At 44.6% G+C, this 26,619-nt stretch overlaps 1 protein-coding gene across 1 annotated transcript; it reads right to left on the bottom strand.

Annotated features, from left to right (window-relative positions):
* Window positions 1-7,216: 7,216 nt before the first annotated feature.
* On the bottom strand, window positions 7,217-26,208 carry LOC125125903 (zinc finger protein 555-like). The gene is made up of 4 exons (XM_047777589.1): window positions 25,913-26,208; window positions 10,535-10,661; window positions 9,609-9,789; window positions 7,217-8,854 (listed from the first exon to the last, which is right to left on the bottom strand). Exons 1-4 carry the CDS (start codon window positions 25,913-25,915, stop codon window positions 7,273-7,275), a joined length of 1,893 nt encoding a protein of 630 aa, XP_047633545.1. The 5' UTR covers window positions 25,916-26,208; the 3' UTR covers window positions 7,217-7,272.
* Window positions 26,209-26,619: the final 411 nt, after the last annotated feature.

The following is a 26,619-nucleotide window of genomic DNA, read 5'->3' on the forward strand; positions in this document are numbered from 1 at the left end:
GCCCCATCATCAAGCCAACCGGAAGTTGGCAGACAGGAGTTTGGGCAGGAGGTGAGGGAAGGCCCCACAGCACTTCCAATCCTACCCTGACCCCCACTGAGTATTCACTGGCTTTTCAAACACCTGATGTCTCAGCTCCCACCACAGGAAGGACTCTCAACAGCATGAGGACCTCAGGACTCCCTGGTGTCTCTGCGGCCCCAATCCGCGTGCAGTCACATTGCATGCTGGGGGCAATCCGAAGCATGAAATCCTAGTGTCTGAGGAGGCTTTTACTCTGAACACTTACCACAAGACTTGGGGTCCACTGGGTGGTTTGTGTCCAGGAAGTGAGCGTGCTGTGCACTGGTAAAATCTCTGCACATTCTGCCTGGAGCAGTTGGGAAGTTTGGACATGAAAAAAACTGGGGGCGTTGACCACACCTGCGTGGCTGCTCGCCCCTTGGGTACTAGAGCTGGAAGGTGGGCGTGAGTGTGAGCACTGCTTAGCCCGACGTTCTCCCACGTCGTGCACGTGTTAGGTGTTGAGACTGACAGATTTGAAGCAATTTGGCTGAGTTCATGTGGGAACTGAAGCTCTGGAAGGAGAATGTGGGTCATTGTCACACTCCTTCCTCTGGACACTGTGCCTCGCAGCCATGTGGAATTTCTGCGGAGAAATGACTGCCAGAGGGGCTCACATGTAGATCTTCAGTGAAGTTTTACTGCAGTGGGGATCAGGACTGGGTTTGGCCCTAAGATTTCGGGTAGCCTGGACCTGAGTCACAAGTGGCTTCAGGAAAGGACTTGGTGTGACTGCCCAAGGATAAGGAAACATTAACATCCACACTTGACCTCCAGGAGGATACCCTTTGGAACTGTGTGGGATTCTTTTTGAGATTCGAACCACAGGATTCCCAGAGTTTTGGCAACAGGAATTGGGTGTGAACCTTAGAGAGCGTGCCCTCAGGTAATGTGCCTGAAGTGAGGGCAGGTGTGACCCTGGAATAGTAACTCCTAACTTCACATGGGGTTCCAGGAAAGCCCTGCTGGGCCCCAAGTCTTTGGAGGTGGAAAATACTGTTGCTACACACCTAAAAATCAAGGTTTGGGGGAGTTTAAATTTCCTTTTAGCTCATAAGAGATTTTGTTTTCTACCTACACTTGACCACAGCTTGTGGCAATGCCAGATCCTTAACCCACTGAGCAAGGCCAGGGATTGAACCCACATCCTTACGGATCCTAATGGGGTTCTTAAACCTGCTGAGCCACAACAGGAATTCCAAATTCACAATTTTAACTGTAGCTCCATGAGTTTTCATAAATGCATACTGATGCCACCATAATTAAAATACAAAACACTCCATCACCCAAAGAAAACACCCTCCTAATGCCCATTTGTAGACAGACTTTCTGCCCACTCAGCCCATTCTGTTCTAGTTCCCTATACCTTGGTTTTCCCCAGAATGTTATATAACATAGACTTTGTAAACTTGACACTGTAGTTTGAAAGTTGTGTAATTACACTTGTCCTACAGAGCTGTGAGATTAAAAGCTTTTGTTTGGTGGGGGTTTTGTTTTTGTTTGTTTTGCTTTTCAGGGCCACACCTGAATCATATGTAAATTCCCAGGCTAGGGGTCAAATCAGAGCTGCATCTGCTGGCCTATGGCACAGCCACAGCAACATGGTATCTAAGCTACGTGTGAGACCTACACCACAGCTTACAGCAAGGTGAGATCTTTAACCCACTGAGCAAGGCCAGGGATTGAACTCGCATCCTCAGGGGTACTAGTTAGGTTCTTAACCCACTGAGCTGCAACGGTAACTCCATAGATTTAAAAGTTTGGACAGGGAGTACCATCACGGCTCAGTGGAAACTAATCTGACTAGTATCCATGAGGATGTAGGTTCCATCCCTTATCTTGATCAGTGGGTTAAGGATTTGGCGTTGCTGTGGCTGTGGAGCAGGCTGGCAGGTACAGCTCTGATTCGACCCCTAGCCTGGGAACCTCCATGTGCCACATGTGTAGCCCTAAAAAGACAAAAAATAAAAAGTTTTGACAGTGCCCAGTACAGCACATGTTAGGTCTTCAAAAGAGATTCCATTATTATTATAGGGTGCAAAAGCTTAAGCAGGACTCCACTCCTGTACTCTTCGTCATTCATCAATGGGAAGGACGTTGGGGAGGGATGATCATATAAGGTACTAATGATTATGAAGTGACACTCATCTCTGCAGTGCTCTGCAAACAAGAGTTAACATGGGAAAATGGACAGACTGGGTTTTATCTGCCCTTTAATTCAACATGAAGCTGTTTTACATTTTTCTCTTTCCTAATTGTGTTGAAAGTGTAAGCATACGGAAACAATACCTATGGAAAGCAAAAGGGGGCACTGTGGCTTTTGCGGATCATTAAAACAAAAATTTATACTTTCTCCTCCTATAATATAAAAGAGCATGAAAAGATTTCCCCTATTTGAGGGTATCTAACAATTGGGCTGTCACTCAAAACGGTATCCCCCATCAGCAGGTCACTTCAGTTATTCCTGGGATAGTTTCTCCTCTTATGATCCATAGCTCTTCTCCTAGGTTCTAGAAGGAAATCATAGTGGACTTGCATAGATGTCACTCTGCTCATTGGAAGACTCATGGGGGGAGTTAGCAACCTGCAGGTAACCATAAAGCTTCCTCAAGCTGTGAGGAACTCTGTTTTTTGCAGAACAAATTCTGTCAGTCGATGTGTAGGAGCAGCAAAATGGTAATGCCAAATGTTTAAGTAAAGTTCTTTCACAAGGATGTTGGACACAAACACCTACACGCTGTGGTTCAAATCAGTATGAAGCCTCTGGTCCCAGATGCCAATGTACAATCTCACAAACACATATACCCTAAAAACTTGAACCACTACAAAAATGAGACTGAACTATGTGTATATCTTCTTTCTATGGAAAATACTGTTAAATCCATGAAGAGAGGATTATCTCTGTATAACTGTCCACAATTACCAACACCTTTGAACAGTCCCAGAAATAGTGTTTAAGGCATATTAGATGCTGTAAATATATACAAATTAATGCTGATATCCTCATTTACTGAGGCCCCTTTCATTCGTTCTGTATTCCTTATTCCTCCCTTATCATGGTATATATTTTACTTAATTCTGCTTTGGTATTATTCAATAAAGTTTGTTTTCTCAATAGGATCTTTTTATATCCTTTGCTTGACTCATTTGGTAATTAAACTGATAAAACTATTATTTTTTACTGTTATGAATAATTACATTGATAAAATCATAACAATATGAGAAATAAAATTTACTAGAAAGAAAAATGCCTAAACCTGTATGCACCCGGTAATACTCACTCAAAATGTATAATGCTTAAATTTACAAAGTTACAAAGTTGATCTGACAACTCATAGTTGCAGTATTTTAATATTTTTTCAGCAAAGGAAAAACAGAGACTGATATTTGTTAGCATGTAACTTATTTGAAAACATAGACTATTTCTCATCTGCTCTTTAATAAAACACCAAGGTGTTACATTTTACTTTTTCTCCTCCTGGCTGGTGCTGAAAGTCTACAGAAATGGAAATGATACTTGTAAAAGGTAAAATGGGCTTTTGGAGCTTTGTAGATCATTAAAATGAAAAGCTTCCCCCCTTTCCTCCTATCAAATATTAAAAATGCTTCTTTTTTGGAGTTCCTGTAGTGGCTCAGCAGTTAACAAATCTGACTGGCATCCATAAGGACACAGGTTTGATCCCTGGCCCCGCTCAGTGGGTTAAGGATCTGGCATTGCCGTGAGCTATGGTGTAGATCACAGACACGGGTAGGATCCCACATTGCTGTGGCTGTGGTGTAGGCCGATGACTACAGCTCCGACTGGACCCCTAGCCTGGGAACCTCCATATGCTGTGGGTGTGCCCTGAAAAAGAAAAAAAGACAAAAAAAAATTTCCTTTTCAAGGATGACAAATATATTTTATTTTATATTACATGTTACTCAAGTTGATACTTTATGTTCTTTAGGTTTGCTTACCTCCAAATCACACAAATGATGAAACAGTCCCCTTTTCTCCATAATATGACGGACTGCTGCTCTACCAATTCGTTTTAGCTAAACTCAATTATTTACACTTTCTAAACTTAGCAAACACAAGCCCAAACCTGAAAATACATTCTTTTAAACAAGCCCTGACTGATACAACCCACTATGTGTGCATTCAAACTGCTTTAACTCACTATACCCAGTTTGATCAAACAGTGTGGTCTTGATGGTTTGGGGCTAGAGAGCACTGACAAAATAATATTTAAGCTTTTATTATTAACAATGAATAAGCAATCCATTTAATGATAAATGTTCAAGTATGTAAAAATTTTTTTAAAATGTTTACATGACAAACGGCCTTAACTTGTATATACATGCTAATAATGACTCATAATGTACAATACTTAAATTAACAGAGTTGATTTGGGATCCATAACTGCAATGGCATATTTTAATATATGCTCAGTAAATGAAAGAGAATATTTGTTAGTGTTATGTGTTGAACTGTGTTCCCCCAAAATCCATGTTGAAATCTCACTACCTCAGAACATGATCTTAAAACAGAGTTGTTGCAGATATAAATTAGATGAGGTCATACTGGAATGGGATGGGCTCTAACCAATAGGTATGGTGTTCTTAAAAAGAAATGCCACGTGAAGAGATAGGCATGCACAGGTAGAATGCCACATGAAGATTACTTATGCTTGCCACAAGCCAGTGAACAAAATACAGAAGACAGGAGTGCCGGAACAGATCCTTTTCTGGCACTTTTAAAGGCAGCATGGTCTCTTGCTTCCAGAACTATGAGACAAAAATTCCTGTTGTCCTAAGCCACCCAGTTGTAGTACTTGGTTATAGTAGGCCTAGGAAACTAATACTGTTTGTATACAAATGACTTGAAAACACAATAAAAAAAATTTCTAAGGAATACATACAGGAGTTCCCATCGTGGCGCAGTGGTTAACAAATCTGACTAGGAACCATGAGATTGCAGGTTTGATCCCTGGCCTTGCTCAGTGGGTTAAGGATCCAGTGTTGCCATGTGCTGTGGTGTAGATCGCAGATGCAGCTCAGATCCCGTGTTGCTGTTGCTGTGGCTGTGGTGTAGGCCGGCAGCCACAGCTCCAATTGGACCCCTAGCCTGGGAATCTCTCTATGCCACGGGTGGGGCCCTAGAAAAAATGAAAATACATACAGAAGATTGTACTTGAAAATAAAATATTGTTTTTATGAGTCATAATCAAATATAATAATTAAACCCGTATCAAGGAACTGCATTCAACTCTAACAAGACATCTCCCCAAATTTATCAGGAAGGCATCAGTTCTCACATAGAAGGACTCAGAACATTAGATTAACAAAGTTCCATATGTTGTTTTGTTCTGCTGCAACTTTGTAGCTTTTGTGGTAGAATTAGGATCAGAGAGCCATGAAAAGTTTACAAAGAGTTCTCTTTATAAATTAGACCTTAAAGAAAATATTAACATCCAGAGAAGAGCAGACACCATCATAGCATTAGGGATTGATCACTAACCATGAGTCTGAATTAGAGGTCTGAAGGAAAATCCAAACTGTGAGTGCCTGACCCCAAAATGCATCCTTGACACTGAGCTCTTGGAGATATTTATGGAAGCCTACAACTCTGAGAAAAACAGAAATCAAATACTTGGCATTTCTTTTGATGGTACTCTTGATTGGTAAGGCCAACAATCAGGTAAATGGACTGAAAGCTTCCAAGAAGCCCCTAAGCATCTTTCTATCATACTTTAATGTGGCCCCAGAAACTTAGCAATGGCTTCACTTCTACCTTCCAAATCACATGCCAATAGGCTACCAGTAAATCAGAACACAGAATCATAAAAGGAAGGGATTCTGGGAAATACGGTTCCCACCATTACCCATGCTGACAACACAATCCAGAACTCTGTTTATCTATCTCATGGTTGCATCACAAGTGTCTCTTCCATTTAATCCTACTGTTCAATTCCCAGTCACAAGCCAGTACAAAGCAAAGGGCAGGACTTTCTGCCGTGGCGCAGCGGAAATGAATCCAACTAGGAACCACGAGGTTGTGGGTTTGATCCCTGGCCTCGCTCAGTGGGTTAAGGATCCCGAGTTGCTGTGAGTTGTGGTGTAGGTCGTAGACGCAGCTTGGATCCTGCATTGCTGTGGCTGTGGTGTAGGTCAGCAGCTGTAGCTCCAATTTGGCCCCTAGCCTGGGAACCTCCATGTGCTGCAGGTGTGGCCCCATAAAGCCAAAAAAAAAAAAAAAGCAAAGGGCAAAAGCTGAAAATAACAATTCACATGAGACTATGAACTTCATAGAACTCTGCATTACAAATTTCTGCCAACTATGTGTGTGAAAGAGGCTCCTCTGGCCTAAAATAAACAAATACTCTTTCCCAATACCATGGTAGAAAACACATAATGGGTGATTGTCCAGTATGTGCCACACTAAGCCAGTAAGAAAATCCCAACAAATATCAGTGTCATTGTTCCAATAACCTCTTAAGAACAATTTAAAGAACTAAGATATTAAAACTAATTACACATTAAAAGTACACTTCAAGGAGTTCCCACTATGGGCATTTAATGATCCAGCTTGTCTCTACTGAGCCACTGGTTCAATCCCCAGTGCAGTGGGTTAAGGATCCAGCACTGCTGCAGGTGTGGCATAGGTTACAATTATATATCAGATTCAATCCCTGGCCTAGGAACTTCCACATGCCATGGGTGTGGCTGAAAAAGAAAAAATAAGATAAAAATTTTTTAAATATAATAATAATAAATTTCAAACCACCCACAAATCCAACGAACTGTAAAGATAAATGTTTTATTTCTTAAAATAGAAGGAAACCACTACCTGCAAAATTTATGTACTAGAGCTAAAAGGGTACTTTGACAATTTTCATCTAAATGTTTATTTGCAAAAGGGAGTTCCCTTTGTGGCTCAGTGGTTAACAATCCTGACTAGGATCCACGAGGATGTGGGTTTGATCCCTGGCCTTGCTCAGTAGGTTAAGGATCTGGCATTGCCATGAGCTATGATGTAGGCCATGGACAGGCTCAGATCCAGCACTGCTGTGGCTGTGGATTAGGCTGGAAGCTGCAGCTCTGATTCCCTAGCCTGGAAACTTCCACATGACATGAGTGTGGACCTAAAGACCAAAAAAATAAAAAATAAAAATAAAATTAAAAGTTTATTTGCAAAAGAACTGGAAATACACTCCCTATGTGTACATTTTAACGACGAGATACTCCTAAGGGCAATGGCAGATTTACAATTTTTATAAGACCTCTCTCCTGATGTGAATTTTCTGAAGCACTGTGCATGAGTTCATTTGCAGGAGGATTTCCCACATTACATACGTAGTGGTTTCCTGTAGCATGTATTCTCACATGCCTTCTTAAGGAGGAGGAACAACTGAAGGCCTTCCCACACTGCTTACATTCATATGGTTTCTCTCCTGTGTGCATTCTCATATGTATTGGTAAAGATGATGGCCATTTGAAGACTTTACCACATTCCTTACATTCATAAGGTTTCTCGGCAGTGTGTGTTCTCACATGCTGTTGCAAAAGTTCAGGCCAACTGAAGGCTTTCCCACACTGCTTGCACTCATAAAGTTTCTCTGCAGTGTGCCTTCTCATGTGCTTTTGTAAGGAGATGTGGCAATAGAAAGCTTTCCCACATAACTTGCACTCATATGATTTGTCTCCCGGCTGCATTCTCACATGTTCTCGAAAGCAGGCAGACAAATTGAAGGCTTTTCCACACTGTTTACATTCATAGGGTTTCTCTTTAGCATGTGTCCTCATATGTTTTCGTAAGGATATGGGCCAGTTGAAAGTTTTCCCACACTGACCACACTGATAAGGTTTCTCTCCAGTGTGCACTCTCATGTGTCCCCGAAAGGATGAGGGGTGGCTGAATGCCTTCCCACACTGGTCACATTCATAGGGTTTTTCTCCACCATGCGTCCTTTCGTGTCTTCGAAATGACTGGGGATAAATGAAGGTTTTTCCACATTGCTTGCATTCATAGGGCTTCTCTCCAGTGTGAATCCTTTCATGTCTTCGAAAGGACTGGAGATAAATGAAGGTTTTCCCACACTGTTTACATTCATAGGGTTTCTCTCCAGTGTGTGTTATCATGTGCCTTCGAAAAGCTGATGAATAACTGAAAGCTTCCCCACATTCCTTACATTTATGTGGTGTCTCCCCAGTGTGGGCTATCATGTGTCTCCGAAAAGTTGAGGAATAGCTAAAGGCTTCCCCACATTCCGTACACTTATAGGGCTTCTCTCCAGTGTGTGTTATCATATGTCTTCGAAAAGTTGAGGAATAACTAAAAGCTTTTCCACAATCCTTACATTTATATGGCTTCTCTCCAGTGTGAGTTCTCTCATGACTAGTAAGACTTGAAAAATCAATGAAGGCTTTCCCACATTGCTGACATTCATAGGTTTTCTTGGCAGTATGAATCCTTATATGCCGGTTGAGGGAATAAGTACGAGGAAAGGTTTTTCCACATAATTTACAGGTGTAGGTTCTCTCTCCACTGTGGCTTCTCACATGCTTCCTTAGGTGTGAACAACAATTGTAGACCTGCCCACATTCCTGACATTGATATGGTTTGTGTCTAGTGTGAGCAGTGTGGTGACTCTTGAGGGGTAAATGGTGCCTGAAGGCTTTTCCATCTGCATGAGCTTCACACCATTTTACTCCATTAAGAATTTTCTGGTACAGATTAAGATCTGGAATTGGACTGAAGCTTTCCCCACATTGACCATTACTCTCACAGAGTCTCTCCACCACATGATTTCTGTTAAAAATGAGAAGCATGTTATCAGCAGTTTGATTACTAATGACTTATTAATATTTATCAGTAAGTACAAAGATTAGACTTTCTCCAATTTCAGTTAATGTGCAGATTTTCTTTCTTTTTTTTTATTGGTATTTCCCCAACATAATTTTTCCCCCCACTGTATAGCATGGGGACTAGGTTTTCTTTCTTTCTTTTCTTTTTTTTTTTTGTCTTTTTGCCATCTCTTGGGCCGCTCCCGCGGCATATAGAGTTTCCCAGGCTAGGGGTCTAATCGGAGCTGTAGCTGCCAGCCTACGTCAGAGCCACAGCAACGCGGGATCCGAGCCGCGTCTGCAACCTACACCACAGCTCACGGCAACGCCAGATCGTTAACCCACTGAGCAAGGGCAGGGACCGAACCCGCAACCCCATGGTTCCTAGTCGGATTCGTTAACCACTGCGCCACGACGGGAACTCCTAGGTTTTCTTTCTTATCTGACTTCTTTTAAAGTGGAATGAACTCAATAACATGGAAGAAGCTCAACCACAACCATTACAAAAACAATGTTTCTTAAACATAGGCTCTCCTGCTGATTGTTTCTAACACTCAACATCAATGTCACATTTAAAGAAAAAAAATCTTCATGAAAATCCCAATGAATGAACAAATTTGATCTAGGCTTATGTGTGTTTTGTTTGCTTGCTTTTTAAACTTCATAACATACTAAGATTCTCTCCCGGAATGCTGCCTTCTCTCATGAGTGAGACTTACCTTGGATGTCTCCTCTGGTTTGTGTGATCTTCAAGGCTGAGCTCTTCCCAAATTTTTCCTAGGACAGAGGCCCAGGAATCATTTCCAATGAACTTTGGTATGTTATGTTTCCTGGATATTTTATTCCCATAAACATCCTGCTGAGAAACTGACCCAATGGCCTTAAATTGAATTTCATCATCTGAAAGCAAAAACGGAACTAAACTTACAAGAAAGAAGGTATTTGTTAGTCAAAAAAGGCACCAAGGAGTTTAGCTGTGTCAAGATTTCATCAGTAAAAAATACAAGGGGTCAAGATGGTAAGCACTGCAATAAACACAATAAAATTCTCACAAGGTTCAAAAACAGACCTCACTTGGCCCGAAGGCCCCATGAAACCTATATCCACTAATGATACTAAGGGACTTTCTTTACAGTAAGAATTCAATTTAACACTTAACATTTTCATTCTTATGGAGAGAAACTATTAGATTCTAGTTCTATGATGGCTGGGACCATGTCTGTCTTGTTAACAAATTCCCTTTCTGCATTCCAAATCTTGGAATAGTGATGTGCCAGAAATGCTTGTCTCTAAAAGACTAAGTGAAGGAACAATGCCATTCTTCTTTTATTTTTATTTATTTATTTATTTTATTTTTTTTTGTCTTTTTGTTGTTGTTGTTGTTGCTATTTCTTGGGCCGCTCCCGCGGCATATGGAGGTTCCCAGGCTAGGGGTCGAATCAGAGCTGTAGCCACCAGCCTACGCCAGAGCCACAGCAACACGGGATCCGAGCCGCGTCTGCAACCTACACCACAGCTCACGGCAACGCCGGATCGTTAACCCACTGAGCAAGGGCAGGGACCGAACCCGCAACCTCATGGTTCCTAGTCGGATTCGTTAACCACTGCACCACGACGGGAACTCCAGGAACGATGTCATTCTTACCCACTGAGGCCAGGTTTCTGAAGTTTTCTAGCATCACTTCTCTGTAGAGCTCCCTCTGAGCAGAATCCAGCAAAGCCCATTCCTCCAGGGTGAAGTCCACGGCCACATCCTCAAAAACCACTGAATCCTAAAAAACACCCAAGATATGCACAGGAGAAGTATGAGACTCACAGCACTGGGCAACTGGACCCAAGCAGAGGACCTTCAAACATGATTCTGTGGTCACCTAATGTCTACCACTCAGTGATCACACCTCTTACTGTGGTGACCTAATGTCTATCTACCACTTACTCGCTACACCTCTTACCCATGTCTTCAAAGAGTTAACAGCACTAGTACACTAAAGGGAACAAGTTTCTACATTTTTACTATGACCACCTCAAGTTTTATTCTTCTCTAACCAAAGGGTTCAGACCACACTGCAGAAATGAAAAAAATGCTATATCAATGAAACAATATTTGTATTTTAAGACCCATTAATCCTTCATGATACAAGCAATTTCAGCTCCTTCCTGTCTCACACCATAAGCACATGAAGCCCAATGTCACCTGGATGAGATTTTAAGTAATAAAAACACAGTGAAGGACTGGAAACTTTTCCTTCTCCTCCCTTCATCAAATATGAGAGGTCAGTGGGCCTGTATGAACCCAACCTGCTGAAAGGGCCAGCTGGCCATACTGTCTTAAAGAACTCCAGACCATAGGGACAGTCCAACTAGCTGACTGAAACATTTCTATTGAAACCGGCAATGCCAGATCCTTAACCCAGTGAGCGAGTCCAGGGACTGAACCCACAACCTCATGGTTCCTAGTTGGATTTGTTTCTGCTGCACAATGGGAACTCCAGAAAGAGTATTTTAGAAAAGAATATGTGTGTGTGTGTAACTGGATTACTTTGCTGTACAGCAGAAACACAACATTGTAAATCAACTATACCTCAATAAAAATAATTTAAAAATACATAAAGGATTCAACAGTGCCTTCCTACAAAGGAAACACTCCCTTGCCTCAAATTCCAGGAGACGATGGTTCTGTACAAACCATCCTAGAGGCTGCACTCTCAACTTCCCTCCTGTCCCTGTCCCTCCCCTGCTGGGCACAAGGGCACATCAGGCCAACCCCTGAGTACAGGAACCACTGAGGTACATGCCTCCCTTAAGCCCTTTTTAACAGAGTTCATCAAGGAGTTCCCGTTGTGGCGCAGTGGTTAACGAATCCGACTAGGAACCATGAAGTTACGGGTTCGATCCCTGGCCTTGCTCAGTGGGTTAAGGATCCGGCGTTGCCGTGAGCTGTGGTGTAGGTTGCAGACACGGCTCGGATCCCGTGTTGCTGTGGCTCTGGCGTAGGCCGGTGGCTACAGCTCCAATTCAACCCCTAGCCTGGGAACCTCCATATGCTGCAGGAGCGGCCCAAGAAATGGCAAAAAGACAAAAAAAAAAAGTGAGAGTTCATCAACCCACTTACATCCAAGAGCTGGAGAAAGAAAACACTCTCATGCAACCATTTTTTTATTTGGCCACACCCACAGCCTATGAAGTTCCTGGGCCAGGGGCTGAACTCAAGCCTCTTCAGAGACAGCACTGGATCCCTAACTTGCTGTGACAGCAGGAACTCCTCATGCAATCATTGTGATGCCAGAATTGAGTAGCCATTCAACAGAGCAGGAGCCTAATAGGAATATCCCTATTGTACAAAGAACAACAGGAACTCCCTGAGTCAGGTGAGTCTTATAACCCAGGTGAGTTGTTGCAGTACAGTTACCTGTAGAGTTTCTTCTCATAAGTTTCCCTACCTAGTGTACAGTTAAGGAATAGATATTGCAAGCCTTAACTTTATCCTTAGCAACATTTGCTGGCAAGGGTGGCCTTGGCTGGTGACTGGGAACTTTAAATTTTTTTGTTTTAGGGCCACACCTACAGCATATGGAAGATCTCAGGCTAGAGATTGAATCAGAGCTGTAGCTGCAACCACACCACAGCTCATGGCAACACCTGATCCCTTAGTCCACTGAGTGAGGCCAGAGATTGAACCTGTATCCTCATGGATACTAGTCAGGTTCATTACCTCTGAGCCACAACAGGAACTCCTGGGAACTTTAGTTTTTGAGGGTTTCACATCACCCTCATTACCGTCTCTAACCTGATTATGCAGACAACACTGAGAATGCTGAGCACCTCCTTGCTTCTGAGAGTCTGGGCTTGGCATACATGCTGACATGTACCCTATCAGCTGTCAGTAAAGCTCCCAGGCACTGTCCCTAATGAGCCTCCCTCACAGACATGCTGTCACAATGCACTGCTGGGGCTATCTGGCATGTCAGGTATGATTCCCCAGAGAAAGGACTCTTGAAAGCTTTCACGTGCTTTCCTTCCAACTTCTCTTCATGTGTCTTTTCCCTTTGTTGATTTCACTGTGTGTCTTTTTAACAAACCATGGTCGTGAGTACAACTATGAGCTGAGTCACATGGGTCCTCCTAACAGGACCTAGGAGTAGTCTTGGGGACATCAGACACATTAGACGTGGGATTTGCAACCCTGACTCACTAAAATATGGCAGAAGCACCATCTGGGAAGTGGAAGGGTGAAGAGGGAGAGGAGGGCGAACCTTTGGTGCCCCAGTGGCTGTGGAGTCACCTGGGGGATGAAAGGGCAGCTGAGCTGCTGTCAGTTGCAAGGTTAGAAGTTGATGGAGGTAAAAGTTAGAGTTCTGACTCCAGGTGGGCTGGCTCACCAGACACACCAGCTGCCTGTGGTCATGCTGCTCAAGTGAGGAAACAAAGTCCAGGGCTGGTAATGCCTTTGATTCTCGCCCCCATCCAGGCAGAAGAAAAGGCCAAGTTCCCCAAAGCGAGCTTTGCATGGGAAAACATGTTAAAAGATGGCACTGCATGGGGAGAGGAAAAGTTAAATCAGTTCCTAGAGCTGAAGCAAAATTTCAAACAGAAGGGGAAACTCCAGGTTTTTTTTGTTTTTTTTTTTTTTGCTTTTTAGGGCTGCACTAGCAGCACATAGTAGATCCCAGGTTAGGGGGTCCAATCAGAGATACAGCTGCTGGCCTACACCAGACACAGCAACACAGGATCCAAGCCACATCTGCGACCCACACCACAGCTCATGGCAATGCCGGATCCTCAACCCACTGAGCAAGGCCAGGGATGGAACCCACAACCTCATGGTTCCTAGTAGGATTCCTTTCCACTGCGCCATGATGGGAACTCCCAGCTTTTGTTGTTTTTTTTTTTTTTTAATTATTAAAGTACAGTTGGTTTACAATGTGCCAATTTCGGCTATACAGCAAAGTGAGCCAGTCATACATATATATACATTTCTCCTTTCTTATATTATTTTCCATCATGGTCTATCCCAGGAGACTGGACATAGTTCCCTGTACTGTACAATAGGTCCTCATTGCTTATCTATTTTAAATGTAATCCTTTACATCGGAAACTCCACCTTTTCTTCAACCTGTCTGCTGGCAGCTGCAGCCGCCTGCCCTCCCCAACCCCCAACCCCACCTGTGCCAGCCAGGATCCTCCCTGGCAGCTGTGACACCCTCCATAAATACTGAACTTACTACAAGGGACTTGTCATGGGTTAAATGAAGTCCTGCCCCCACAATATGTTGAAATCATAAACCCTCTTACCCAGAAATGTGACCTTACTTGGAAATAGGATCTTTGCAGAAGTGATCGAGTTAAGATGAGGTCATTAGGGTGGGCCCTCATCCTGAGACTGGTGTCCTTATTACAGGAGGAAAATGCCAAGACAGAGGTGCATAGGGAAGGCAGTGATGTGAAGAGAGATGCAGAGGCTCAACTCATGCTGCCATAAGCACAGGAATGCCTGGGGCCACCAGAAGTGATATGACTGCAGCTTGATGTGGGATCTGTTCCCAGACCAGGGGCTGAACCCAGGCCACCACAGTGAAAGCACCAAGTCTTAACCACCAGACCACCAAGGAAGGCCCAGAAAACCTAGAGGATTCTGAGGGACCCTACCAAGACCTTGATTTGGAACTTGCAGCCTCCAGAATTGTGAGAGAACAAACAGAACAAACACATTTCTAAGCCACCCACACTACGGTAATTTCTTATATGGCATTTCTTGAAGAAGAACACAGGGTCTGACTGCAATGAGAAAAAAGGGGAAGGGATTTTTTTTTTTTTACTTAAAACGGTTTTGTTTTATGGCTACTTATTGCACCTGACTGCATGATAAAAACTGATACAAACAGTATCTGTAATTTTGTAAATGCCTGAGGGATCATCCCAATGAGTACAAAGAAAAAGTGAGACCCAGCCTCCCCGCTATTTGCATCTGGTGTGGGAGTTGGCCATGAACTCTAAGTATTAGAAACAAGTTTAGTTCTCCATAAGTGGTTTTTTTTTTTTTTGTCTTTTTGCCTTTTCTAGGGCCACTTCCCGCGGCATATGGAGGATAGGGGTCGAATCGGAGCTGTAGCCACTGGCCTATGCCAGAGCCACAGCAACGTGGGATCCGAGCCACGTCTGCAACCTACACCACAGCTCACGGCAACACCAGATCCCCAACTCACTGAGCAAGGCCAGGGACGAACCTGCAACCTCATGGTTCCTAGTCGGATTCATTAACCACTGCGCCACGACGGGAACTTCCATAAATGGTTTTTTACTGACTTTTACCTACTGGTGGTTCAAAAAAAGAGGGAAACAAAATAAAAAGGCAAGCAACCTCTCTCCCTTTTTTTTCTTTCTTTTTCAGCCACCCCAGAGCATATGGAGTTCCTTGGCCAGGGACCAGATCAAAGTTGCAGTTGCAACCTTTACCACAGCCGCAGCAACACTGGATCCTTTAACCCACCGTACCAGGCTGAATATTGAAATTATATCCTGGTGCTGCAGGGATGCTGCTGATCCCACTGCACCAGAGCTAGAACTCCAACACAGCCCATCTCCAAGTAGAGATCTACTTTAAGAATTTTATTTATTTATTTATTTAAGCTTTTTAGGGCCATACCCAAGGCATATGGAAGTTCCTAAGCTAGAGGTCAAATCAGAGCTGTAGCTGTCGCCCGCTCCACAGCTACAGCTACGCCAGATCCAAGCTGTGCCTGCAATCTACACTACAGCTCATGGCGGTGCTGGATCCTTAACCCACTAAGCAAGGCCAGGGACTGAACCCAAGACCTCATGGATACTAGTCGGATTCGTCACCACTGTGCCACAACAGGAGCTCCCTACTTTTGGAATTTTAGGTAAAAGTGTTCAGTTTGCAGGCAGACTCTTACGATGGCCCTCAGAGGCTGCCCACTGACCAGCAGAGGTTCAGCTGGGCTCTAAGGCAGACAGACAAAAAGGCTTGGGACCATCTCAGAGCTGCTACTTGCTCTGAGAACACAGCTGTCTGACCTGGCAGGGTTTGGGCTTTGCTGCTGTGGGAAGCCCCTTAGGTTTTACAGAATTCTAAACTCAAATCCTAACTGCCTGAACTTGACTGTAGGCTCAAACCCGACAGTGTGCCCACTGGGCTGCTCAGGTCTCCCGGGCTGTGCTGACCTGAGGGCAGGCATCCAACCCCACCACAAGGAGCACTTGTCCCTAACTAGGGAAACCTCACAGAGGCTGGCCACCTTTGACTCCCTTACAGTCACCCAAGAGAGAGGGCATGATCTGCGATGGGACCTGCAGTCAGGCAATGGCTGAACTTCAGAACTGTCGCTTTCCAGGCAGATGGCCTTGAAGGCCGTCCACAGGCTTAGGTCCATCAACTAGAGCATGTGGGTAACAAAACTGAAGCAACGGCTTGAGGGGGGTGCCCCCACTCTACCGCAGCTATCAGCCCAGCTGCCCTGCACTGACCCTGCCCACCATAGGCTCTGCCCCGCCCAGGACCATTTGTGCCTTCTGCTGCTCTTCTCAGGTATGCAACCCATCTGGACACAGTCACATCCCTGGGAGGCACTCAGGTGATCAAGCTTCCTGCTTGAGCTGTGCTATCTGGGAACTGATAACCCGAGACCAGGGAAGAGAGTACAGGGTACACACATACTCATGTAGGTACGAACGCGCTATGCAGAACTCTTGAGCCTGTAGCCAAGTAGCTTTCTAAGCTCCCCATGGTTAATGGGACTTATTTGAACTGGCTTTGTCCAGGACCCCGAAGGGCGGAAGGGAAATAGATACTGCAGGTTGGTCTCCCTCCACTGCTATAGTCCTACTGATAATAAATTTGCTGGGAAGATATCCATCCAAAGGCCGAGGGGACTGACAGCACAGAGAAGCCTGGGTGTAAAGTCCCTCTCCTTATAAAGCCCCATATGAGAGGCAGGTCCCCCTTGGTGTCTGGAACTCAGATTTGGGGAGAGGTCTCACCTCCCTGACAGCAGTGGTTCCTCTGCCTTTTTTATGCAAATAATACAGTTTATGCTCAAGGCCAAGTCGTCCTTCTAGGCCTCTGGAATCTTGGTTCTGGCTCATCAGGGGACATCTACATGACCAGCCCCCCCCATAAAACCCTGCTAACAGAGCACTTCATCTGTGCTGTCACCAGGGCTGCTGGAGGAATGAAGCTTGCCTGCACGATTTTGCAGGAGGGGACCCTCAGCATTCTGCACCTGGTCTCTTCGTAATCTGCCTGGGCACCTTTCTCTCTGTTGACTTCACTTTGTTCTTAGGGACAGAAATCACAGCCCCAAACATAACTACTCACTGAAGCCTGGGAGGCCTCCTGGTGAACCCCCAAACCTAGGGTGGGCTTGGGGACTGCTACAGACTGAGGGTTTGTGCCTTCCCCCCAAACTCATGTTACAATCTGATTCCCAATGAGATAGTGTTTGGAGATGGGGCCTTTTGAGGGTGTCTAGGAATGATTAGTGCCCTTATACAAAAGACCCCAGAGGAGTTCCCTAGTGGCTCAGTGGGTTAAGGATCCAGCATTATCACTACTATGGCATGGGTTTGATCCTTGACCCAGGAACTTCCACGTGACACAGGCATGGGCAAAAAAAGACCCCAGAACAAGCAGTGCTGGAAAAGTATACGATTACATGTAAAAGAAAGAAATTAGAACATTCTCTAACACCATACACAAATATAAATTCAAAATGGATTAAAGACCTAAATGTAAGACTGGATACTATAAAACTCTTAGAAAGAAAAAAACAAAACAAACAAAAAAAAAACAACTCAGTTGAAAAATGGGCAGAAGAGCTAAATAAGAGGTTTCTCCAAAGACATACAGATGGCCAAAAAGCACAGGAAAAAATGCTCAACATCCCTAATTATTAAAGAAATGCAAATCAAAACTGCAATGAGGTATCACCTCACATCAGTTAGAATGGCCATCATCAAAAAAGTCTACAAACAATCAATGTTGGAGAGGGTGTGGAAAAAAGGGAACCCTCCTACACTGTTGGTGGGAATGTAAATTGGTACAACAACAATGGAGTTGTATGGAGGTTCCCTAAAAGACTAAATGCACGGGAGTTCCCGTGGTGGTGCAGTGGTTAACGAATCCGACTAGGAACCATGAGGTTGCGGGTTCGGTCCCTGCCCTTGCTCAGTGGGTTAACGATCTGGCGTTGCCGTGAGCTATGCTGTAGGTTGCAGACGAGGTTCGGATCCCACGTTGCTGTGGCTCTGGCGTAGGCCGGTGGCTACAGCTCTGATTCGACCCCTAGCCTGGGAACCTCCATATGCCGCGGGAGCGGCCCAAGAAATAGCAAAAAGACCAAAAAAAAAAAAAAAAAGACTAAATGCAGAACTACAAGACAATCCTGCAATCCACTCCTGGGCATCTACCCAGAGAAAACCCATAACTGGAAAAGATACATGCACCTCTATATTCACTGCAGCACTATTCACAATAGCTGAGACATGCAAGCAGCCTAAATGTCCATAGATGAATGGATTAAGAAGATGTGGAACATATATACAATGGAATACCATTCAGCCATAAAAAGGAATGAAATAATGTCATTAGCAGCAACATGGAGGGACCTAGAGATTATCACACTAAGTGAAGAAAGCCAGACATAGAAAGACAAAAACCATATGATATCACATACGTGGAATCTAAAATAATGATACATTGGCATTCCCTGGTGCCCTAATAGTTAAAGATCCGGTACTGTCACTGATATGACTTGGGTCACTGCTATGGTATGGGTTTGATCACTGGCCCAGGAACTTCTGCATGCTGTGGGTATGGCAAATAATAATAATAATAATACACATGAACCTATTTACAAAACAGAAACAGACTCAGAAAGCAAACTTACTGTTACCGTAGAGAAAAAATGGGGGTGAGGAATAAATTAGGAGTTGGGGATTAATATATATATATTACTATGTATAAAATAATCAAGGGTGTTCCCGTCATGGCACAGTGGAAATGAATCCGACTAGGAACCATGAAGTTGTGGGTTTGATCCCTGGCCTTGTTCAGTGGATTAAGTAAGTATCTGGCATTGCCGTGAGTTGTGGTGTAGGTCACAGACGTGGCTCGGATCTGGCATTGCTGTGGCTCTGGTGGAGGCCGGAGGCAACAGCTCCGATTAAACCCCTAGCCTGGGAACCTCCATATGCTGTGGGTGCAGCCCTAAAAGAACAAAAGACAAAAAAATTAAAAAAAAAAAGATTAAATAATCAGCAAGGACATACTGTATAGCACAGGGAACTTTACTCAATATTCTGTAATAAACTACATGGGAAAAGAAGCTGAAAAAGAATGGATATATGTATACGTATGACTGATTCACTGTGCAGTACACCTGAAGCTAACACAACATTATAAACCGACTATACTCCAATATAAAATTAAAATCGAGGAGTTCCCATCGTGGCGCAGTGGTTAACAAATCCGACCAGGAACCATGAGGTTGTGGGTTCGGTCCCTGCCCTTGCTCAGTGGGTTAACAATCCGGCGTTGCCGTGAGCTGTGGTGTAGGTTGCAGACGCGGCTCGGATCCCGCGTTGCTGTGGCTCTGGCGTAGGCCGGTGGCTACAGCTCCGATTCAACCCCTAGCCTGGGAACCTCCATATGCCGAGGAAGCGGCCCTAGAAATAGCAAAAAAAAAAAAAAAAAAGTAAAATTGAACCCCAGAGAGCTCCCTGACCCTTCTGCTGGGTGCGGACCCATCAAGAAGAGGGCCACCTATGAAGTAGGCCCTGACCTGACACTGAATTTGCTGGTGCCTTGGTCATGGACTTCCAGCCTCCAGAACTGTGAGGATAAATGTCCACTGCGTATAAGCCACCCGGACTGGATTTTTACTACAGTGTCCCAGCTGAGTACAACAGGGACTCTCAACATACCTAGCTTGAAACCATCAAATACCTGTAACACTCTTTACAATGTTCATTTTTTAAATGTGCCACTGCACACCCTGGTTACAGAGAAAGACTTACAGGGAGCTTCACATACATTAGCTCATATGTCCTTATAGTAACTCTGTGAGGCAGACATTATTAAAAGTAGTCCACAGCAGAGGCAATGAAGAACAGTGATGACATCACACCACCTTGGCACACCTGCCCTTCCTTCACACACTCACAGTTGTTCCCCTAGTGTGTGATATCTCCCACAGTGATGAGGAGATAAGCTTGTCTTCTCCTGGGCACTAAGGAGAGGCCAAGCTCTGTGTCTCAGGCAAGAATACTTTGGAGAGCTAACACCTGGCTATTTCATTTAGGAAAATTTATTTAGGTTATAGATCTTGCAGGCACTAGGACTACAGCACTAAGCAAACAAAACTTCTGAACAATATGGATCTTAAATTCTTTTGGAGGAAAACAAACAAATTAAATATAAGTACTGAGGAAAATGCGGCAGAGTGAAGGGATATGGAGTGGGAGATACATATATATATATATAGAGAGAGAGAGATTTTTCACGTGTTTGTGTGTGTGTATATGCTGATATCAATACACATATACTGGAATGAATGGCTGCAGGGCAGAGTAAAGGACAACAGTAAAATAACCATTTGAGGTAAGACTGCAAAATGATACCTAAAAATCTAAAATATATATGTAGGAGTTCCCGTTGCAGCTCTGAGGGTTAAGGACAAAACACAGTGTCTGTGAGGATGCATGTTCAATCCCTGGCCTCACTCAGTGAGTTAAGGATCTGGCACTGCCACAAGCTGCAGTGTAGGTCACAGATGCAGCTCAGATCAAGTGTTGCCGTGGCTGTGTTGTAGGCCTTAGCTGCAGCTCCCATTCAACCCCTAGCCTAGGAACTTCCATATGCCGTAGGTGCAATCATAAAAAGAAAAAAAATAATAATATAAAATATATATGAATATACAATTACATACATGCATAATTATACATACATTCACATAATTTAGTATATTCAACATATCGGTTATACTTGGAGGGGGAGGGGGCTGGGGTTCATTTCAGATCTGGCATAAAAGCTTGTTCTACATTTAGGGCTGAGTTTCATTACACAAAGGGTTTTTTTTAATATTGCCATCAATTGTACATACGTCATGTGCACTTTCCCACACTGATGTTGTATTATACAATAGAAAACTCTAAAGTCGACTCATACGATTTACCTATAATTATCTCAGAGTTGCTGAAAGGCATTTTATAATATTCAGTAGTCATATAGTAAAAAAACTCTTACCATTGGGAGATATATGATAATGTGCATGACCAAATAATGGAAAATTGATAAAAGAATATTCAAAAAAGAACAAGGAATACATAAACAGTAAAAGTTCATGGAGTTCCCGTCGTGGCGCAGTGGTTAACGAATCCGACTAGGAACCATGAGGTTGCGGGTTCGGTCCCTGCCCTTGCTCAGTGGGTTAACGATCCGGCGTTGCCGTGAGCTGTGGTATAGGTTGCAGACGCGGCTCGGATCCCATGTTGCTGTGGCTCTGGCGTAGGCCAGTGGCTACAGCTCCGATTCAACCCCCAGCCTGGGAACCTCCATATGCCGCGGGAGCGGCCCAAGAAATAGCAACAACAACAACAACAACAAAAGTTCAGTGTTTTCTCTAAGACAATTATGTACAAATGAAGTATGGCCAGTTGATCTCACTTTTTTTTTTTCTTTTTCTTTCTTTTTCATGGCCAAACACATGGCATATGGAAGTTCCCAGGCTAGGGGTCAAATCAGAGCTACAGCTGCTGGCCTATGTCACAGTCACAGCAACATGGGATCCCAGCCATGTCTGCAACCTATACCACAGCTCATGGCATTGTTGATCCTTAACACACTAAGCGAGGCCAGGGATCAAACCTGTATCCTCATGGATACTAGTCGGATTCCATTCCGCTGTGCCACAATGGGAACTCCTGCTCCCACTATTAGTCAACATTATACTAGCTCTCCAATCCAGAAAATGAACAAATGTGCAATACAGAAAACAAAACCCTTGCCATTTTGTTAATGGCTGCATCTGCAGCATATGGAAGCTCCAAGGCCAGGGACTGAATCCAACCCATAGCTGTGACAGACACGGCAGCTGCAGCAACACCAGATTCTTTAAACCCACTGTGCCAGGCATTGAACCCACATTTCCACAGCAACCCAAGCCACTGCAGACAGATTCTTTTTTGTTTTTTGTTTGTTTGTTTTTTGTTTTTGTCTTTTTGCCTTTCCTAGGGATGCTCCTGCAGCATATGGAGGTTCCCAGGCTAGGGGTTTAATTAGAGCTGTAGCCACTGGCCTACACCAGAGCCACAGCAACGCAGGATCCGAGACACGTCTGCAACCCACACACCACAGCTCACGGCAACACCAGATCCTTAACCCACTGAGCAAGGCCAGGGATCGAACCTGCAACCTCATGGTTCCTAGTCAGATTCGTTAACCACTGAGCCACAACGGGAACTCCCCGCAGCCAGATTCTTAACCCACTGTGCCAGAGCAGAACTCCAGAAACACTGGTTTTAATGCTTAACTCAAACAGCTGTACATGTAGGAAACCAACAGGACAAAAATATGATCACAGAAAAGATTCTGAACAAGATTCCAGGATAAAACTCAATATAAAAATAAATTTCAGGCAATTGCCATTGTGGCTCAGCAGAAACAAACCCAACTAGTACCCATGAGGACTTGGGTTTGATCCGTAACTTCACTCAGTGGGTTAAGGACCTGATATTGCCATGAACTGTGATGTAGGTCACAGACTAGAGAGGCTCAAATCTGGTGTTGCTGTGGCTGTGGTATAGGCCAGCAGCCACAGCTCTGATGTGACTCCTAGCCTGGGAACTTCCATATGCCGTGGGTGTGGCCCTAAAAAGACAAAAAATAAAAATCCAGAATAATAACAAAGCAAAATGAAATAAATGAAAGGATGGCACATGTTCTTAAAAAGACCTCAGTGTTACCAAAATATCAAACTCCCCAAGACGACCTATAGTCTTTACAAAATTCATTAAATTCCCAAACCAGGTATGTTTTTTAGGACTTGACATACTAACTTCACAAACCTATTAAGAACAAATGTTCAAAAACAGCCAAAATATTCTGCAGAACCAGATGGGAACATGCCCATCACACAACAAGGATTTTTTTTAGAAGAGAAAGAAAACAATTCCATTATCGAATCAGCATTAAGCCAGAATGTGATACTTATTACAATCTAAGAGATTACAAGGACTGTAAGACACCTCACTCTTTCATAGAGCCAAGCAGATCAACCCTTTGCATATCTGTTCTCGAACAAAGCTAGTCAAGTAAGAGGACTTGATAGCACCATTTGTTACCCATAATTCTTCCTAAATTTATTTAGTTGGGGTGACCACCTGTGTTAGCTAATTGCCTTTATCCAAAGGAAAAATTAACTTCTTTATGACAAGAGGCATCCGCCCAACTTAGGCTCCTACCCTTCCGCAGAAACTGGGTTATGGGGGCTCTATCTTCCTGGGTGATGACATTTCAAAAAGACAGGTCAAGGTCCTTGAGAAAGGCATTCCTGGGTACTAAAGGTGCCAAAAGTTTATTTAGCTTTTAGAAAGATTTACATGCATTTCAAAGAAACAGCACAAAGAATTTAACAACTACAAGTTCTCTAAAGTAAATGCTCTAAAAACAGGAAACAAGAGGAAGTCTCTTCCCTTCTTTTTTTTTTTTTTTTTTTTTTTTTGTCTTTTCAGCCCGCACCCTCAGGATATGGAGGTTCCCAGGCTAGGGATCTAATTGGAGCTGTAGCTGCCAGCCTACACCACAGCCACAGCAACACCAGATCCGAGCCGCGTCTGTGACCTACACCACAGCTCAAGGCAACGCTGGATCCTTAACCCACTGAGCAGGGGCCAGGGACTGAACCTGCAACCTCATGGTTCCTCGTCGGATTCGTTAACCACTGTGCCACGACGGGAACTCCTCTTCCCTTATTTTCAATAAGGAGAATTAAGCCTATTATTTTTCACTTGTATTCGACCTTACAAGAGGCATGAATTAAAGTCCACAGAAGACTAGATTTTGCCGTGTCTTAGACTCTCAGAGGAATGGAAACCCACTGGCCTGTGACATGATTTAATTTATTTATAGCCACACACACAGCAAGGATTTTAAGGCAAGAGCATTCCTGACACAATGGACCCGGCAGAGGACTCGGCCATTAGGTCTACAGAAAGGAACAGAGCCCCAGGCAGGCCTGTGTTTATGAGAGACCTGATTCATGACAGGGCAGCCACTTGGAGGCAGGCAGAAATGACAGATACTTCAATACATGGGACAGGACAAACAGATATATATCTGGGAAAAAAAAAACAAACAGCAACACTAATTCAAAGAGATAACCTGCACAGAGTTCCTGCTATGGCGCAACAGAATGGGCCGCATCTTGGGAGCGCTGGGACACATGTTCCATCCCTGGCCCAGCACAGTGGGTTAAGGATCCAGTGTTGCCACAGCTGTGGCTTAGGCTGCACCTGCAGCTCAGATCTGATCCTTGACCCGGGAACTCCATATGCCGCCAAAAAAGAAAGGAAAAAAAAAAAGATACCTGCACCCAAATGTTCCCTGCAGCACTATTTACAACTGCCAAGACATGGAAGCAACCTAAGTGTCCATCAACAGATGAACAGATAAAGATGTGGTACATGTACACAATGGAATACTACTCAGCCATAAAAGAGAATAAAATGATGCCATTTGCAACAACATCAATGGACTTGGCATTATGCTAAGTAAAATAAGCCAAAGACAAATACTGTATGGTATCACTTGTACATGGAATCTGAAAAATAAACTAGTGATGCAAAAATACGGAGAACAACCAGTGGTTATCAGGAAGCTTGTATTTCCACCTCTTCCATGGACAACTATCAACTTACTGCAGATTTAAGCAAACTGTATTGCAGATAATAAGAAACAACAGTTATTATCTACTGTCACAAATTAAGTCACTGATATTTCTGGTGAATCTTTTAACACCAATTTCACCTACCACGCTATGTGGCACTATATTCACTTCTCTGCAGCTGTACAGGAAAGGAGAATTTCTCTATTTCTTTGACATGCTTTCCCCCAGAATTCTGGAGGCTAAGTCCTGGAATTCTGTTTATCATCCATAGGAACAGTCTTGAGAAACTTACTGCAGACTGGGGGAGATTTTAAATGAATGTTTAGCATGTGGAATGTAAGACTTTTTCTTCTGAAACTCATTCTTTTGAAAATACTTTGTTTCCTGCTGTATTAATTAAATGTATTTTACATCTGCTGGAAAGCTGAGGTTCCAGTAAGTGAATACATCTTTTCAAGGTGACAAACCCAGGAAGGGGCAGTGTTGAACTGGAACACAGACAATGGTCTGTGTTAATGACTACAAGGGTCAGGTGCAGTCACGCTACCACGTGGAGCACCCCTCCCCCACTACTCCCTGAAGTGCTCGCTGAACAAAGGACACTGGCTGTAGCCAGTGCATTTTGCTGAGGAAGGGGGGACGGTGAGGCGTGCTGCCTTACCCCGGGGGGGGGGGGGGGGCTTCCTCTGACCTTTGTTTTTCTCCCTTCACCTGTGAGACCCCGGGGGCAGGAAACATTTCTGTCTTTCCTCAACACCGGCATCTGGTTAACCGACCAGTCGTGTCCCTCTAGGGAATGAGAACTGGGATGGGAGTCACTCAGGACCTAGGGCATACCAGGAGACCCTTCCCAGCGCAGGGCCCCCAAGTAGGTCCCCCCAGACTCCTCACCCGCCCCCGCAGGCTGCAGGCAAGGAGGAAACGACCAGGGGCTGAGGTTCCCAGATCCCCAAGCAGAGGGCGGTTGTGCGCATCTGGGCCACCCAGGCAGTCCTGAGACCCCAGACTCCCGCGCAGAAACTGGACGGGACGCTGGGACCCCACCCGCGACCGCTTCTAGCCAGTTCTGGCCGGTTCGACCCAGCCCCTCCTAGTCTCAAGCCCCGACCTCACGCACTCACCATCTCCGCCTTGCTCCAGGATCTCCCGGGCGTCCTCCCTAGGGCCCGGGCAGGTGAGAGCGATGGGGAACAAACACCTGAGGCCCCGCGGGGCAGGTGCGCAAGAGCGCCACGACCGGCCGAAAACGACCTGCACCTGGACTGAAAGCGCTCCCGGCCCCAGCTCTGATTGGATGGTCTTCTTGGCACTCAACATCCACCGGGCTCCTGAGTAGAAGCTGCTCCGCGTCCCGCTGACCTGATTGGGCAGGACCTCGAGCATTACTACTGCCGGGGGCTCTGATTGCACAGTTTCCCGAGACCCTCCCCTAGCGCCCCCAATTGGACAGTTCTCCGAGCCCCGCCCGGTTTTTTTTTTTTTTTTTTTTTGCCAGATTGCGCCCCAGGCACGCCCTCTGATCATTGAGTGACAGGCCTCAGGGATCTATTGCCGACCCGTAACCCCAGAGATGGCTCGGCGCAGAACCTGCCCCTTGGCCACCAGCCCTGAGTCCTCAGGAACAGGGAGTCCTGATTCACTCTGCACGTGAAGCACCCTCTGTTCCTGTTCCGTGCCGGGACTGAACGGGACGAGGGGTAGGGGGTGGTGGAGTGATCTGGTGACCTCCGGGGTCAGGAGTCAGCCATGTGGGTGAGGTCACTGTGGAAACGTGCCCTTCGGTTAAGAACGAAGACGCTCGTGATGTCACTGTCGGCAAGTCCGGCCT

This window comes from Phacochoerus africanus, chromosome 4 (assembly GCF_016906955.1).
Source record: "Phacochoerus africanus isolate WHEZ1 chromosome 4, ROS_Pafr_v1, whole genome shotgun sequence".
Classification (NCBI taxonomy): domain Eukaryota; kingdom Metazoa; phylum Chordata; class Mammalia; order Artiodactyla; family Suidae; genus Phacochoerus; species Phacochoerus africanus.

Excerpts from the sequence above, each read along its gene's own strand:
- LOC125125903 (XM_047777589.1), bottom strand. Across the intron at positions 9,790-10,534 it reads CAGAAACCTGGCCTCAGTGG|ATGATGAAATTCAATTTAAG; the intron begins GTAAGAATGACA and ends TTTTGCTTTCAG. Across the intron at positions 8,855-9,608 it reads AACCAGAGGAGACATCCAAG|AAATCATGTGGTGGAGAGAC; the intron begins GTAAGTCTCACT and ends CATTTTTAACAG.